The 17,792-nt window shown below is 46.7% G+C and overlaps 1 protein-coding gene across 1 annotated transcript; it reads right to left on the bottom strand.

The window, feature by feature from the left end:
* Positions 1–1,884: 1,884 nt before the first annotated feature.
* ANP32A (acidic (leucine-rich) nuclear phosphoprotein 32 family, member A) lies at positions 1,885–15,381 on the bottom strand. The gene is made up of 9 exons (XM_009892084.1): positions 15,326–15,381; positions 15,095–15,245; positions 7,700–7,849; positions 7,428–7,550; positions 5,739–5,937; positions 5,434–5,520; positions 3,816–3,913; positions 2,718–2,778; positions 1,885–2,499 (listed from the first exon to the last, which is right to left on the bottom strand). The coding sequence occupies exons 1-9, from the start codon at positions 15,379–15,381 to the stop codon at positions 2,438–2,440; spliced, it is 987 nt and encodes a 328-aa protein (XP_009890386.1). The 3' UTR covers positions 1,885–2,437.
* Positions 15,382–17,792: the final 2,411 nt, after the last annotated feature.

A 17,792-nucleotide genomic window follows, 5' to 3' on the forward strand; every position in this document is an offset into this window, starting at 1 on the left:
CGCCGCCACTCTGTCTGCTGGCGAGGGAGGGACTGTCCACCCCCCATGAACTTGTTGCAGGAAAAGATTATCTGAGTTCTGGAGAACCTCTCCTATGAGGACAGGCTGGGGGAGTTGGGGGGGTTCAGCCTGGAGAAGAGAAGGCCAAAAAGGGGAGAGCTCAGAGCCCCTTCCAGTGCCTAAAGGGGCTCCAGGAGAGCTGGGGAGGGACTTTTTCCAAGGGCATGGAGTGATGGGACGAGGGGGAATGGCTTCAGACGGGCAGAGGGCAGATTGGGATGAGATGTGAAGAAGAACTGTCTCCCTGTGCGGGCGGTGAGCCCCTGGGGCAGGTTGCCCCGAGAAGCTGTGGCTGCCCCATCCCTGGAGGTGTTCAAGGCCAGGTTGGACGGGGCTTGGAGCAACCTGGGCTGGGGGGAGGTGGCCCTGCCCAGGGCAGGGGGTGGCACTGGGTGGTCTTCAAAGTCCCTTCCAACCCAAACCCTTCTGTGATTCTATGATTCTGTGCTCTCGCATGGCACAACAGCTATTTGGGGTATACAGCGCGTGGCACCTGCTACGCCATTTCCCTTTAATCCACAACTCATTCACAAGAGAGGAAAATGTGGCGACTTAGCTCTGGACCGGCAGTACATCACGGCAGACAGCCCGTGGCTCGGACAAACAAAGCTCTGAGATAGACCAACCCAGAACTCCCGCACCGAACCACAGCACTTCACTCAAACGAAGGAAATCAGGTGTTCTTTCTTCTGCGCCTGGATAAATAGGGATAGGATTAAACAGTGGAAACCAACACGTTTAACTGCAATAATCAATGCTGCTAACACAGAAGAAACCCTCATTTTGCAAGAAAAACGGCACACCGTTACTTGCGTTAAAGCCAAAACCTCTCCCTTGGTTTCACCCAACCATGGCTAAGAGTAGTTTTTCTGGAGGAAAACGTATCATCAAGCTACTAAAAATATCAGGGAATTTACCAGAATAGCTTAGTAAATGCCTTTTTAAAAAGGTATGCGATTCCTTCCCAGTGGCCCATTTTACTCAAATAAGCCACAAAAAAAATTGTATAAAAAGATTTATTGAAATTCATCAATGACAAACAGACATAAAACTCAAAGTTTGGCTCTTCTGGGAAAAAAAAAAACAACCAAAAAAAAAAACTGTTGCAAATGTATTTATACAGATGAAATATTGACTAGGAAATACAAGTCACTTCTAAAGCTATTTTAAAGAGGGATATGAAAGTAAAACTGTACATTCACTAGGTATTTTCAGTCATTTTACTGACTTCCACTAGGTAAGAAAATACAATTTTGCATTAGTATCTCGTGCTTGAGTGTATGAAAAGAAACCTCCTACCCTACATGCTGAACTGCCTCCTGTATTTAGGTTTGTAAAAATTTTCAAAGTATATAGCACAAGTGGAAGTAGTTTCTCATCACTTAAAATTGACTAGGTGTTATATATTACAGACCAAAATAGTACACACCTTATTTAAAAGGGTTGAAACATTTTTTTTATTACAATTGTCAAATTCATTTCACTAGTAACTCAGGAATTAGGAACACTTTTTATATATATTTATATATATATTTAAATGCCTGTGATTTTCAGTGTATTGGCTATACCCTAGCCAAAAAAAACCCCAAAACAAACAGAAAGGAAAACACACAACACACAGGGTGGGGAAGGGGAGGCGGCGGGGGGGGGATTGCAAATTCACCTCACAAACCAGATCCAAAGAAACACCCCAGAAAAAAAAAAAAAAAACAAAACCCACCAACAAAAACATTTGGTCACTATTTACAAACAGCAAAATAAAAGGTACCTACAAAAGCAGGGACAGCATCGGCTGAAAATGGCAGTCATTCACGGACAGGCAACAAAGAAATCACTTTATCAATATGCCATTCTCACACCTGTTGCTGTGGAGGGACGCTTTGCCTGGATTTGCAGCATCCCCCAAAAAAATGCTTCCGATGTATTTAGTGACTGGCAGCGGTGGAAAAATCCCAACGACCAACGCTGTTCAGCTGTCTCAGAACAGAGTATCCGTATTTGGGGTATCATCCACTGATCTTCAACTTTTTTGTCCTTTTTTTTTTTTTTTTTAAAAAGATGTCAAACTATCCACTCCAATAATAAGAAACAAATTACCACTTGGTTTATACTTACTATTGCAGTTACAGGGACTAAGAGAGGGACAAAAAGAAAAAATTTAAAATGAATAGGAGGAGTGGCAGTAAAAATAGTATTTTATTCCCTTGCCCACCCAGTCTGCTTCTCCCTCTCATTCCCACAGCAACATTACAATCAGGAAAAAAAAAAAAAAGAAAAAAAAAAAGAAAAAAAAAAAAGGTTGGGGGTGTGGGGAGGGGAAATACAGGGTAAAAACAGTCAAATCACAATAGGAAATTTTCAAAATAGGTTATTCAGTTTAGTCGTCTTCATCCCCTTCGTCTTCAGGTTCTCGTTTTCTCTTCTGTCCCCGTTCTTCGTCTAGAAAATAAAACACAGCTTGAATTATACGTGCACTCCCTCGTGCTGCTGCAAAGCTGAACAAGTTCAACAAGCTTCTACTTTGGCAACTGGCTTGCTATCAAAGGAGCAGGAACACAAACATGTGCCTACTTTTTAGAAAACGGTATTTTAAATAAAAAAAAAAAAAAAAAAGAAGCATTGTTTTATCTCTAGCAGAAATTGGATTGCTGCCATACCGGGCTCTTCTTCATCTTCATCGTCATCTACCTCACCATCGTTGTACCCTTCTTCATCCTCCTAGATTTAAGAAGAGGAAAAAAAAAAAAAAAAGAAGGATTAAAACCAGTCGGGTTTAGTGCAGGACCTTTCACAATTTGGCAATATCCAACAGCGTTTTACAACAGAGAGAAAGTCCTTGAAGCATCTTAAACAAAAACCAAACAAAAAGGCAGACACTTCCCACGCACTTATATAAAAAGTGCAGTTTTTTGCTACAGTATAACTGGACTCTGGCCCAAATTTCATTGCAGAAAATCACACGCAATCTGAGCAGCCACTTCTAGCTTCAAGTCTTTGGCGAGAAAATGGTTTTATACTTCCCATTGACGTATAACTGCAAATTTTGTTATGATGTCCCGAGTTTAGTAAAACTTGATGATGGGTCAGTAGGAAGCACATGTTCTAGGGGCAGAGAGAGTTAAAACACGACCAGACATCTCCAGAGCCTGAGGAGCTGCTGCTGGTTTTGCGAAGAGGCTGACCAACCATCCAGGAGTGGCAGCTGAACATCTACAATTGCTCGGCCGGTGGACAGATAATACGACCTCCTACAGTCAAATTTTAGCCCCGTGCCAGTGGTTCTGCTAACAGCAAAGCCTCAGCAGACTGCAAGTGGCTCAGCACACTCAACACACAGGAGCTGGACTGCACCAACAATTTAAGCATCCTGAAGAATCACCAGGTAAACGCCCAGGGAGGAACCTTGCTCTGAGAGCCCAGGGTCAGTAATTCACGTCCCATTCTCTCGTCTGTACAGAGGCTGTAACCCCAGCAACTTCAAAGGCACCACAAACGAGGTCTGCAGACATTCCTGACGGTATTTTTGACAGCAGCCCAATAAACAGAATTATTTCACGTCAATGGTCACTAGATGGCAGCGGGCTCATAGACAGGCATGCCTCAAAGCCACCCCCCACTGCGATGCTTCTCAAGTAGAAAAGAAAGCACAGGCTTCAAGTACTAAAAGCCTCCACTATTTGGTGCATTTCTTACCCAACTATTCCCAGTTAGAGAATGCTCGCTCCACACCCATTATTAGCTGCATAAATCCTTACCTCCTCTTCTCCGCTCACATCCTCCTCTTCTCCTTCCTCCTCTTCCTCCTCGTCTTCTTCGTCTTCTACTACCTGAGCGTCATCATCATACTCCTCTTCTACACAGTCAAACAAGATTAACCGCTCAGACATTTAAAGTTTACTTTTTTCCAACACTGCCACCTGAGACGTGACCTCCTACCCACACAAGGAGCAAACTGAAAGCACTGCTTAAGGGCAGTACAGAATTAAAGGCAGCTCTCCAGCCGCCAGACAGGGCGAGACGCAGCACTGGGCCTCTTCAGCCTAGTGACAGGGGACTGCGGCAGCTGCACCCATCGTCTGAGCTGCTCTAGAGCCACAGGGCCCTGACAGTAAGTCACGGCAGCCTCGAGACTGCTTTAGCATCAGCTGCTCCAGTTCCCACTACTAATATGCATTTTTCAGCCCGTGGGACGCTTGCAGCTCTTCATCTGCAAGTGTCCATCTGCTCCCACCAGGGCTAGAGCAGAACTTTACAAGCCAACCATGCACTTGCCTTTACGCCGCCAGAGCAACGCAAAAGGGTCACACGCGATCCACCTTGTAAGTTTGCAATCTCTTTTCAAGAGAATCAAGAGATTAAACGCAACTAGCCCAAGCAACAAACCAGAAATTGTTTTCCGCGCTGCAGGAATGGTGTTAGGGAGCTTGCTCGTGCGTTTGAATGCCGGCGCAGACTTGAGCTCTGATGAGAAGAACCCGTCCCTGAAAAGCACCGCTCTGCCAGGCACTGCTGCAGCGCTCGCCCCTCTCGCCAGGGCTCACATTCAGCACTCGAGGGAAAAGTGCAAGTCCAGCTATTCTGCTTCTGCTGCGCAGCTGGGTTTGAAGAGTCTAGCAAATTCCCCAAACTCAGCCGGATACTCATCCGACCAGTACACTGATGCCTCTGAGTGCAGGCTGCCGGGGAGGCAGAACGGCTCCTACGGCACAGTGGGACCCAACGTGCATTTTCCTAACGTTAAAGTGTTGCTTGCTGCTTCATTAGTGCCTTTCACAGAGCTTGCCCCAGGCAGACTTCAATACACACGCTCTCCTCTCTTCTGCCTGATACCAACTAGTTCACTTTGTCCTCACGGAGTAGCTACAACCTCCTGTTAATGCCTTGGCTCCTCTACTTAATTCCTTGACCCAGCTACTTTTTCCTACGCCCAATCTGGTTCTCCACCCTACCTTTCTCCATCAGGGTCTACACAACTGCTCATACTTCCCGGATCGTACTGTTCCTGGAAAACCACAGCGTGTGCATGCCACCCTTTCTTACCCATTTCTCCCTTATGTCCTCATCCCCTGGGGTATACTGTTCCCTGAACTCTTTCAGCATCTTACTCCTCCCGCTGGCCCCTTCCTTCTACCACCCTTTCCCTCCCCACCTTTGACTATAGATACAGCTGAGAAAGTAGCTCTTTCAGGTCCTATCCATCTCCTTTCCCCTCGTTCCTTCAAAGGACACTGAGATACTTCTGCTTTACACCAGTCAGAAGGAGGTGGCGAGGACACCCGTCTCCTGCCAACAACTCAGAGCCGGAAGCAAAACCTACCACGCAGCACATCGATCTTACAACTTACGTACACCAAGTAGCACAAATTCACGTACCATCTTCATCTTCCTCCTCGTCGTCTAAGCCCTCCACGTAGCCCTCCGCATCAGAGTCCGGTGCTTCTTTGTCATCCCGATCTTTCACTAGAGATAAGACTGAGAAAGTAGCTCTTTCAGGCCCTGCCCATCTCCTTTCCCCTCGTTCCTTCAGAGGACACTGAGGTACTTCTCCTTTACATCAGTCAGGAAGGAGCTGCTGAGAACACCCTTCTCTTGCCAACAAGTCAGAGCTGGAAGCAAAATGTACTAGGCAGCATACTGATCTTTTAACTTACGTATACTAAGTAGCACAATTCACATACCATCTTCATCTTCCTCCTCGTCGTCTAAGCCCTCCACGTAGCCCTCTGCATCAGAGTCCGGTGCTTCTTTGTCATCCCGATCGTAGCCATCGAGGTATGTGAGTTGCGGGAGGAGCTTGAATACGTTTTCTCTGTAATCGTTCAAGTTGGTTACCTCGCAATTGAAAAGATCTAGACTCTTCAGGTTTTCTAACTTTTTCTGCAAAGAAAGAAAAGTTCAGTGTTAGAATAATTCTCTGCAGAGCAGAGAATGCATCGGCAGCCAGATTTAATGTGCTCGAGAGCTTCCCATGACAACAGGGTCATTTTGGTCTCTGCCTACTAATTTGGTGCAGAACAGAAATCTGCAATGCCTGGCTGTTGCCGCTTTGGTATCCGAGAGTGGAAAATGTTCTCTCTCAAGTTCAGCATCTCGCAAGTAGAAGACTGGAGACTGGAAACAGGTAATGGTGCAAAAACCAAACATGCTGCAAGGGACCAAGCTAACAAGAAATATGAGTCAAATCGGTTATCCCAAAAGCACAAGGGAAGATACTGGAGCCAGCAGTCAGGTATATTTAAACTACTACTTTCAGGTATATTTAAACGACTACTTTCAATGGAAGAAGAAACACGAATTTTGCTAAGACAGATTTGAAAAATTTTAATGACTGGTCCTCAGCCTTTAGAAAAATGAAAAAAAAAAAAAAAGGCTTATAAACTGAACAGAAATTCAATTCCTTCCTGTTTTTAAGTTGTTTTTTTTTTGGAGGAGGCGGAGGTGGTCTGCATTGCCCACAGCATTTCCAAGTACCAACAATTAAAGCACAAGCGGTTGAGGATTTGTATCAAGTCTTATGAAATACCTCTCTTCTGGAGTTTAGCGCGTAGACCAACAGTGACATGGAGAAAACAATAAGCCCGAAACTGGCAGCAGTTAGAATGCTCTCTCTCATCTGTTTGCTACATGAGTTTAACTGCTTTGCTCTCCCCTTCTCCTGGGGGAAAGGAGATCCACGATGGACTCATGCGAGAACTGCTCCTCCAAACATTTTAAGGGTGCGTATTTAGGAAATAAGCATAAACCAAAACTCTTCATTTCCAGAGAGAAAAGGGCAGACAAACCAAAAACTAGAAAACAGCACTACCAGAACGAACACTTGGATACTTTTTGGAACCGCAACCTGATAAACTTGAACTCAGCTCTTCAAATGAGAAGTGTAACGCCCGTGAACAGGAGAGGTAATGGGAACCAGCAGGAACAACCTGGAAACTCAGCAACCTCTGCCCAGCTGCAGCGAACAAACCCAGTATGGAGGCACACTGTGCCGCAACTGGTCACCACCAGCACACGCCGTGCCCCTGGGCAGAAGCGGCGGCTGGTGATTTTAGACCCAAGGCTTCGGGGAAAAGGCACCGAGCTCGAGCAGAGCGTGCGGGAGACAGACCCGCAGCCCACGCCACCCTGGAGAGCCGTGGTGCTCCCCGGAGCAGCAGCCGCTAGAGGGAAGCAGCCGCTCACGCTGCGGGCACAGCCCCGGGGCAGAGCTGCCAGACAGCCCGGGGCCGGGCTGAGCCCCACAGCAACCTGGCCCCAGAGATAAGCGCCCACCACACTCCGCTGTAAGTCCCTTTGGACTTTCCAAGCCCATAATGCCTCTACTCATCACAAAACGGGGTTTGATTTCACCCCGTAGCGCATCAACTTACCAGAGGTTCTATTGTACCGAGATCTTTTATTTTGTTGCCGCTTAGATTTAGATGCGTGAGGTTCGGACACTTTTCTGCCAACACTTCCAGTCCTCCTGAGATTCTGTTGTCGCTTAGCTCGAGCTAGAAGGCACATAAACATCTTGAGTTTTTAGTGCAAACACGTATCACAAAGCAGTCTGGTCAGCTACATTACGTTTTTATACAAACAACTATTTTCCATTCGGAATAGCGCAAAGAGGGAGGGATACGGCATAGGACATTTTATTTACCTTCTTAAGTTTGTTTAACTTTGGTAAGTTTGCAACTGAGGTTAAGCCTACGTTGATTGTACTTAAGAATTCCAGCTCTTCAAACTCATCTGTGAGGCCTTCGATTTTGCCTTCGTATGACCTACAGTTGTCAAGAACGAGTTCTTTAACCTGGAAAGAGAACAATGCAAAATGCAGGTAAGACATTCTGCATGGAGGAAAAAACATTTCGCTCACAAGCAAAGGACGGCACAGATCAGGCAAAAAATTAAAGGTATTCCAGTAAACTGGGAAGTATGCGAAAGGTTATTTTCACTGCGTTTCAGAAACACAGACATTTGGCTTTACTTCAACTGCCCACCTTTGTGTTGTTCTATAAACAACGTAAACAGTTCAAAAACATGAATCCTGGCTTAACCGATTTGGCCGTTAGAAGCAGCATCGTCTTTAGTAAACGCAAGCAATAAGCACTCTAAAAAAAATACGAAACCCACCTATTTATTTTTAAACTACCCTACAGCTTCGACACTCTGTACAACTCGTGTGCTAATACAACGTATCATCAGTTGTTAAAATAGCTTCTCTCTGCATGCAAAAAATTATTTCAGTTTTTCAAGCGTGGAGAGATCACTGTCTGCTCAGACACCCCTGAAACCTAAAGTAGGCACTGGCGATCCTACACCGGGTCTTGCTGGAGCCCACCCTCACCCCTCCTCATTACGGCAGCTTGATGTTAACTTTAGGGGAAGACCTTCTCCACCCAAGCCATGCCCTTCTTGGGGAATTCCAAGGGATGTGTCAGAGGATGCTGGCGGGGGAGGTTCCGTGAGCACAGCTGCTCTCGCAGCAGCGTACCCCTTATCTCCCTCGCCCTGTTGCAGGAGGGCAGGCTCCAAGGGAGAGGTGAAGATAATGTCCCCACGGGCCCCAGCAGCACAGGACCTGCCTGATGGCCAAAGCCGGGCAGCCCCACCGGTGCGTACAGAAAGTCACGGGCTGCAGGGCTTTGTTGGGTTTTTGTTTGGTAGGTTTGTTTTTTGGGGTTTGTTTTTATTTTTTTTTTTGAAATACAGCCCCGCTCTTCGCGGGTGCTATCTTCACCGGACACAAACAACAGCATCAACGCAAAAGAGCGCCTAAATACGCCCCACCCTGAATAAAACTGCTCCTTTTCACCCCAAGGCCAAGCCAGCCTTACGGGATTCAAGTCCCTTAGTAACCACCGTGAGTTTTCCTGGGCTCTGGGGAAGCTCTGCCCCCGCGGACTGTGACTCCGCAGGAAGAGCCCACCCGTTCGGAGAACAGCCAGACCTTTTCACGCTGAGAGAAAATTCCTGGGGCTTATTTCTCCCTTATAAAACACCCAGGAAACTTCATCCTTCTGCACGCACTGCAGACCCCCCGTCCTGCGCTCGAGGTTGGCTGTACCTTACGGGTTTGGAAAGGGAGGGGGGAGCCGCTTTATGCCGAGGATGGGATAAAAGAAGTCTGCAAGAGCGGTGTGTGCAGAAACATGAAGCAACTCTTCCGTTCACGCCAAGGACAGTTAATATGCAAATATTTAATTTTCTTAATTTTTTTTTTTTATTACTGTAGTCCCGCTGCACAGAGAAGAATCCTACACAGTTTTAGAGCTCCAAACAACATCCCTAGATTTCTAATTAAATCCCAAGCACTGAAGTCAATAGGGAAGTCAGCCCAAAGCAACACGAGAGTACAAGTGATTCATTGAGAGTAGGAGGATCAGCGTTAGACAGGAAACACATTTTCCAAGACTCTACAATTTTCCTAGAAGAATTATGATAGGGAACGACTACACAAAAGTCTTCCAGAAGAATTTCAGGCTGGTTAGAAGAAACCAAAGATCAAGTCAAACGCTCCTGATCCCACATACTTTCCCACTGGGGAAAAAAAAACCCATAACCAAAACCCCCAAAACAAACTACAAAAAAACCCCTCTTTGCTTTGAAATTCGGGACAGCAGGAAAGCCATTCTAAAGGCAAACACGCGTTATCTTCTTTCTGTAACAGCATTTAAGTATCAAGATCCTCCAGTGAGATCAATTTGGGGACAAACACACGGTTTTCTTCATCTGCTTCACACACACACAGAGTTCCCGCCAAAAAAAAAAAAAAAAAAAAAAAAAGGGGGGGGGGAAAAAAGTAAAGTGAAAGAAGCTGCACCCCAAACGCAGAGTGTGCAGCAGCTACATTGCCCCTATCTGTGTCCTGGCTCACCAGCACAGGAGGCCCCTGCCTGCCCCGTTATCTCCCTTGGCCAGCGAGGTGGCTCATCTGAGCACCCACCTACGGACACGTTTCGGAGCCAGGAGGGCAGAGGAGCGCGGCTGCATCGTGCCGCGGGAGTAGAGGTTCTCCAAAGAAAGGGGCTGATCTCCAGAGTGGGAAACCAGTGCTTGTGCAGAGCCCAAAGGCTTTTTTTTTTTTTTTTTTTTGCAGAGGAAGTTCGCAAGAGCACACATAGGAAGGTGAATCAAGGCGGGAGTTCAGGGAGGGAAAACGCTCGCAACCGCAGCAGCCAGCACAGTTTAGAGTCAGCTCTGGCTCAGGGTGGAGAAGAGGCAAACAGGGAATTGGACAAAGCTTCCTCAGAGGTGGAGAGAAGATTTGAGGTGAAGCTGGAAATAGCCATGGATGCAGATGAAAAACCCTTTAAGATGGTGGCAGAGGAGCCACCTGGCTTCTACTTTTAGTCTGCTCTTTTTAGCTCAAGACTGCTGTTTCCTCTCTACCTTTCAGAAAAGTCCGTTTGATACAGAACTTCAACACTCCCTCCGTTGCTCTCCCCAGTACCAAGATCCTGGGCAAAGGTACAGTCAAAACAACTCCATGGGGAAGCTATCATGGAATAACACCGGCAGGTTTGCAAGTGGTAGAAAGCTTGGTCGAGCCGAAGAGCTCGTTTAGGAAACAGCAGAGCGCAGGCTCCTGACACTCCAGAAACGCAACCACAGCAACGTAGTTCTGGTGCTTACGCGGTCAGAGGTATATTAACACACTGAATGGCTTCCAAAAGAACGTGACCCCCCCAAAATAAAATCCAAGTCGCGATTAAAATGGCTTTACGTTCGAAGAGATTTAATAACCCCATGGCAAACACACGTGTGCAAAAGGCGGGTGAACTCGGCTCATGGGGATTCTCCCAACTTCACTGCTGCCTTGTACCCAATTCTCTTGCACACGGTACAAGCCGTAGAAACTACCTCCAGCTTATACAGTTTTTACAAGCATTAAAATTGCCCGCAGCTCTTTGCCCACAGCCTCTCAGCCTGCGGTCTTGAGCATCCCGCTCTCCTCCCCCTTCCATTCTCATTTGCCGCCTCCTCCTTAAGAACTTGCTGTTTTGCAGTTAACGGCGAGGCAGCGCCGTGCCTCCCGGGAGAGGGCATCGCTCTCTAAGGCCCTCCCCGGGTTATTAACGGGGCCCTTGGGTTATTAACGGGGCACTTTTCCAAGGCGCTGGCTGCTGCACAGAGGTCTCCTCTCAAACCTTAGCCCCCTTGTGAGGATGCTGGGCCTCATCCAGGCACACTACAGCCTTGACACTTGGTGAGCACGTAACTGTGTCAGTATACAGAGAGGCAAAAGTGACCTTAGTAAAGCTACGCTCCATCTGAAACAGCTCACTACCACAAAACTATGACAGAAGGACTAAAAACCTACTGCTTGTTTGTTTTTCAGAAGTCTTTGTAATCTTAAGGAAAATTCCAGCTCCTGAATCACTCTCCAAACATCCACTGAACTTCCCTGAAAATGCGCAGTGAGACTACAATTTTTACATCTCTTTCCTCATAGCCTGTCACCAAAACACAGAATAAACTTTCGCTTGATGTAAGCAGCCTGGGCGAGCACCCTTTCCGAGTCTTGTTATATACCTGAACAAGATGAGTGGGCCTCAGCTGGTCTGAATCAATTTAAAGTTGTAGCACACCGCAGTCTCCGTAACATCGCAGCCGCGTAGCTGAGCAGGCAGACTTAGGGAGGACAATCGGAACTTGTTTGGAGAGACAGGCTAAGGGAGTAAGCGTCCTCAGCTAATTTAGCTGCATCAAAGATGGGAAGATTCAACTTGAAGAAGTTGTGTAAGGGCAACCTTATCACTGCCTACGCCACAATGCATAAGCAAATTGAAGCACTAATTGGAGTAAATACTAATACAAGTAAGTACTAGTACAAGACAGACCACGTGAGCTGTACCTATCTTTCCTCCCTCTCCCAAAAAACAGCCGTGAGAAACAGTGGAAGAGCAACATGCCATAGGTAACCAACAACCACAAATAACACCGCAATACTTACCTAAACAGCTAAGAAGGCACCCGCAGGTGAATGTCTAGCAGAAAACTTAACAAGCAGGTGGCTAGGTTGGTTCCCGTAGTACATAACCACGTCTTCGATACCATTTACGATAAGGCACCATCAGGTGCTCGGGTAGGGATATTACGCATCGTACAGCTTCCACTGCCAAGCGTTTCTCGCCCAGCCTGCCATTCTGCCTTGTCCTCTGCGTTCCCGGGGTGGCTCGGGGCTCTGCTGCCCCTCTCCCCCATTCCGCGGGTGCCATCTGCTCGAGCAGGTGCTTCCTGGTTGCCCGTGTACTGCTGCTGGAGCGTTGCTCTGTGGTTTGCTGGTATCAGTCCTCGGTTTTCAGGAGTCACGCTGAAGCAAGTAGATTGTTGCTTCTCCAACAAACTCTTCAGGCCACGCACCTCGGACCTGTTCTGCTGTGGTCATCCCAGTTTCTATTTCTGATAGTCCCAGACGCTTTCAGCGCATGACATCACATCTCTGTTAACGCACACTGCACTGTTAACTGCGGATTACAGCATCCCCTGTATCTCTTCACCACTTTCATGACATCACACCCTACATTACTGCCTGCTCGATAACCAGGGACTCTTTTATCTGTTTCCTAGTATGGTTACAGCATTAAGCTGTGTTCCCAAATGCATACACGACATCCTTAATATAGCCAGGGGGTCTACTGCGAGACTCCAACCTATTCCTAGAGCAAGTACAGGCAACCATGCGTAAGCAGCCGCTGGATTTCCAGGGAGTCATCACAAGGGACATCCGAGACTCACTTGCTGTGCACGGTACCCGGCAGACCTTCCCCTGCCTCTCTGGAAGGGACCATACTCTTGAGTTATCACCACATACACAATCAATAGAATATGATTATACACAGACAACTACTAAGGCACACATGCTGCCACCTCAGCCTTTCATCTACATTTCCATTGTAACAGGGAAAAAGGCAAAGTCTCTACTTCAGAAAGCTCACAACCCACGGGCAGGGAGATCCATGAACTCGGGACTAAGTTCCCGAATCCCAGTCTGTAACTGAAGGCTTAACAGGGTGACAGAAGGACACAGTCGTGAGTATAATTTTAAAAGATAAAAGGCAAATTTACAAGTACAAATACCGTTCTGCTGGCTTTACAAGCAGGAACAGCAAAGGCTGTAACATCTCATTTTCAGCACAATGGACCAGATGCTTTTGAAGTGGACGTTGCACGTGGTACCCCTGGGACTGGAATATCCCGCTATGTGGCATTTTTATCGAAAAAAGCAGATAAAGATGACAGGTCAACTCTGTCTTGCACTGCCCCCAGCCAAATGATCCAGGTGAGCATTGAGAGAAGTCCTTCACACCTCTTAACCCAATGGAAACCTCATTTGGAGGAGGGTAGAGGTGCGGAAAGAAGGGAGGGGAGAATAAGGGAAGCCCACTGCGGTAAGTAGAAGCTTTTGAAAGTGGAGACAGTTTTATTCTCTCCCAGACGCGCAAACATTTTTTCAAGACACTTGGGTTTCTGTCTTTGGGAGTTTTTCGTTTCAAAAGCCTGCATAGTCCATGCAAAGCCTTGCATCACCCCACAGTAAAGAACGAGCACCACCATCTACAGTAACCAAATTGCCAAGAGTTGTGTTCTCCTAGTTCTTGTACTGTATTCTAGATCTGTACTCATGCAGATTTGGGGATCCTTGAGCAGAAATGGTTTCTATTCCACTCAATTTGTGCAGCAAAGTTTAAGGGAAGCCAGCCCTCCACAGTCACGATGTTCTCATTTGTTGGGGAAGGCGTGGGTTGGACAAGGCTCAAGGTAACACCTGAGCCTTGCAGGAGCCCATCGTTCATGCTTAGCTGCACAGTGATGGTAAGGATATGACGTTCTCCACACTCGCATTACAAGATTCCCCCAAAGTTACTTCTGGAGGAGATAAAAGTTGCATGAATTTCCATTTCAGCTACTATCTGGAATGCGACTAGGCCAAAAAAAAAAGCTTGAATGAACAGCCTACTTCCTACCCTGGGCTAGCAAAGCTGCTCTGAAGGCTCAAAGACACGCTGCAACTTCTGCTCCGAGATGGTCACCAAAATGTAACCAACCTGAAGAAGTGATTGTTTTTTAAAAAACAATGAAGACAGCACCACATGCCATTTGCCACCTACATTCAAGACAGACCTTCAGCCACGGTCAGGCCCCCTGCGACACAAACGCACAGCAGAGCCAGGCTACGCAAAGTTCAGCTCCTGGTGGAAAACAGCGAGAGACGGAGGAGCGCAGAATAACCTCTAGCCCAAATTAGAGCAGCTACTGGGCTGCTGTCCCTCAATTAAGACACACCTCAAGAGCTGCTCAGCCTTTCCAGGCTTGCCAGAGCGCTGCCCGTTCGGGCTGTGCCCCCTCCGACCCGTGGCGTGCTGCCCGCGGGCAGGCAGGCGGGCAGGCAGGGGAGGGAGGCAGGTGCCGCGGCACCGACGGCGCTGGCTTGGTGCCACGGGGGATTCCCCTTCCGCGGGGCAATCCTCAGCTGCTCCTTCTGGGCATCGCCCGGTGGAGGTGCTCAGGGATGAGGATCTAGCCACAGACAAAATTAAATGTAACAGGGAAGGGAAAATTCCAACGGCGTTGACATCCTCTTCCTCCCCTGAGGTACACAAGTAAAAAGCAAACCAGAATAAAGGCACTAACTGCAGGTGACAGCAGCAAAGTTTTTTGCCTTACTAAACCAACATGTGATTTTGGATTTTGATGCATCCCTTCAAAGCTTGACTATGAGATAAATAGATTTAACTCATTTGCAGTACATGTCTTAAACTAGTTAGCCAACAACCTTGCGCAGGCTCTGGTCATTACTGTATTGAGCAAAGAATCTGCAAAACCTGGGGCAGGGCGAAATGCTGTGCAAAAAATGGCCACGTAACACAAACCACTTCCCTTGAGGTACGAGCAAGACATCTACCAGCCAGAGTACTTGAGAATCGTATTAGCAGAGGCTGTGACTGACGGCTGGGAAGGGACTGGATGGGATTAATGCGCATACCTTGTAATTTTGAGCAGTGCTCCATTATCACCATTACGGACAGCAGGTACAAGCGCGGAGTCTCGCCACGGCTGAACGCCAGGCGCCCGTCAGGACTTCAAAGCAGTTGAGGTTGAAGCTTACAGGATTTCCCCAGGCGCACTCCCCACACCCGAACAAAGGCGTCCCTTCCACCAGCACGCTGCAACCGGCCCCTTCGATGCTGAACCATTCACAACTGCGGAACACAACAGCTTCCAGCGCAGCCTGGGTCAACGGCAACCCATTCCACTTCTAGCTCTTTTGCCTATTCCATACCCATTCAGCTGAGCTGGAACTCCAAATTCTTGCAACGAGATCACATGAAACAACATGCTGGACCTCAAAATTCATCTAGGGTTTCTCAAAATGACACAGCCCCATCAAACTTTCATATCTGAACTACTCTTCTGCATCTCTTTCTCGGAAACTGCCACCAACACTTTTCAACACTTCAGCAGAGGGTTTTAGAAGCCCAAAATTAAACATCCAGCATCATACCGATACAGTTTTGGTGCCTCTCATATTTGTCACTGCAAGCACCAATACGCATGGACGTGCACAGATCCCGACACTGCTGCCTTCGAACTACAATGCCACGGTTCTCGTGGTGGCATCTCTCTCTGTGGTTGTGAACTACACCCTAGCAAGTGGTTTCTATTTAATTTAGTTGGTCCAACAATCATGTGATGAAGAAACTTAGATTGACTCCGAATGAGGATGCAACCAAGGACTTGCATGAAAACATTTGCTTATGGACCAAGTGACAACATGGGCATCTCGGTGTACATCTGTCACAGTCCGGACTGGAGCATCTTGTTAAATCGCTGTCTCCAAGTTCACAGCGACGCAGTACAACGGCAGTTTAAAGCCACCTTTTAAGCTCCCCTCAAGCCGGGCTCTGTCGCTGTTAACTCCCACAAGGATGAGCACAGTTAGTGTCCTCTTTTCGACGGCCACTCCGCATCTATGGGGGACTCGGCATCATCCCTATGCCGGCAAAGGGAAAGCAGCAGGGGAGGAGACAGGAAATTTTTGCTGTTTTATTTGGTTGGTTGTTTTTCTGTGGGTTTTTTTTTTTGTTTTTTTTTTTTTTTAAATAAAATCAAAGCTGCTCTATGTTCAGAGACAGTTTCAGACTGCTTGCACAGCTCAGAAAAAAATCTGGCTCAACATCAATACACTTACTTTTTCTACCCTCTAATATTTTACATAGCATAGCTATAAACCTTGAGAGCAATACATATGGCTCCCACTAATTTTATGTCACTTCACTCTGTTCTGTGAGAAACTAAAGGTCCAAGTGAAATACGTAAGTGGCAGAAGGGAGGGCAAAAAGTTTTGGCAATTCTAACTATGTTTTACACTCATATCTAATTACGAGGCATCTCCAGTACTAAAAAAACTTCCAAAAAGAATAATCTAGGGTTGTCTTTCTCAAAAAACAGCCCCCCAACCAAGAAACCCCATGAGTCACATAAATACACTTTCACACATTTACAAGGGTGAGTATAGCCATATGCATAAGCAACACACTAATTAATTAATTGAGCACACACTTTAGGATCACGGAAAGCTGTTTCATTCAAAAGCATATAGCTAGTTTTCATTTTTGTTTCTACTGCCAGCAGCATAACTCCGTAAAAACTCCAAATATTTCACTGTTTCAAATAAGTAAATAGCTTGATCTTTGCATTAAATGCTTTCTAATATTCACATTAACATTGCTTGCTTCTCTCTTTTCTACAGACGGTATCACCTGCTGGCAGAGCACTTTGCTCTGCTCCTGGCTGGGGTGGGCGACTTAACACGGGTCACTTCAGCTCCACGTCTCAGTTTCTCTCCGTTTGAGAAACCGAGTGCCTGATCCCACAGCCAACGTGCTTTTCATTCACTGCCAGCTATTATTAAATAAACCAGCAGCAAAACGTAAGGTTGCACTGCACCTTTCATTTGAAAATTCTTCAGTTCAAAATTTTAAGCATTTAGCCGAACCGCTTAGTTTGTTCAGTTGCATGTACTCCAAATTGCCCTCAGCAACAAAGGACTGATGTAGAGACATACATAAAAAAGAAACACTGCATTTAAATGAAGACTAATTTTAAGAGCTGCATATTTAATACGGAAAGCAGTCTCTGAAGATGTCAGCTGCTACAGAATGCATTGGCAAATCATACTTGCAAAAGATAAGCTTTTCCTAGCTTTTTTTATGGCTTTGAAGGTAAAGCGTTCAATAGACCAAGTCGATGGGCAAATGAATGCTTCAATAGAGAGCACAACTTTTACACAGTGGTGGAAAGGCAAACCACTGAGGCTTTTTTTTTTTTTTTTAAATATCTCAAAGGTGATGCTTACATATCCAAGGGCTTCAGGACTGATTTTAGCAACCTAGTAAAAAAATACAGACTATGTATTTACTAGCTATTTTGTCTGAAGGACAGCAGAGGAAGAGAGGAGGCAGGAAAAAATTATATGCAGAACAAGCCCAGTAGTGTCACATAAATAGCTGAGAAGTGTCCATCACTCCAAAGCACAACAAAAACATCACTGCTCTCTATTCCCACTTGAGACTTGTACCTCGCTGCAGACACAGAGGGTTTGGTTCATCGAGCCGAGCTGTTTGTCAATCTAGACTGCTGAAAGCCATCACGCCCTCCGCAAATGGCAAGGCTTGCCTCGGCGGGTGGCAAGGAGAGGACCTCCCTTCCTCCTTTCCTCCCTTCACGGCACCCCGGGCGAGCCCTGC

Source organism: Charadrius vociferus, unplaced genomic scaffold (assembly GCF_000708025.1).
Source record: "Charadrius vociferus isolate BGI_N301 unplaced genomic scaffold, ASM70802v2 scaffold249, whole genome shotgun sequence".
In the NCBI taxonomy this organism is placed as follows: domain Eukaryota; kingdom Metazoa; phylum Chordata; class Aves; order Charadriiformes; family Charadriidae; genus Charadrius; species Charadrius vociferus.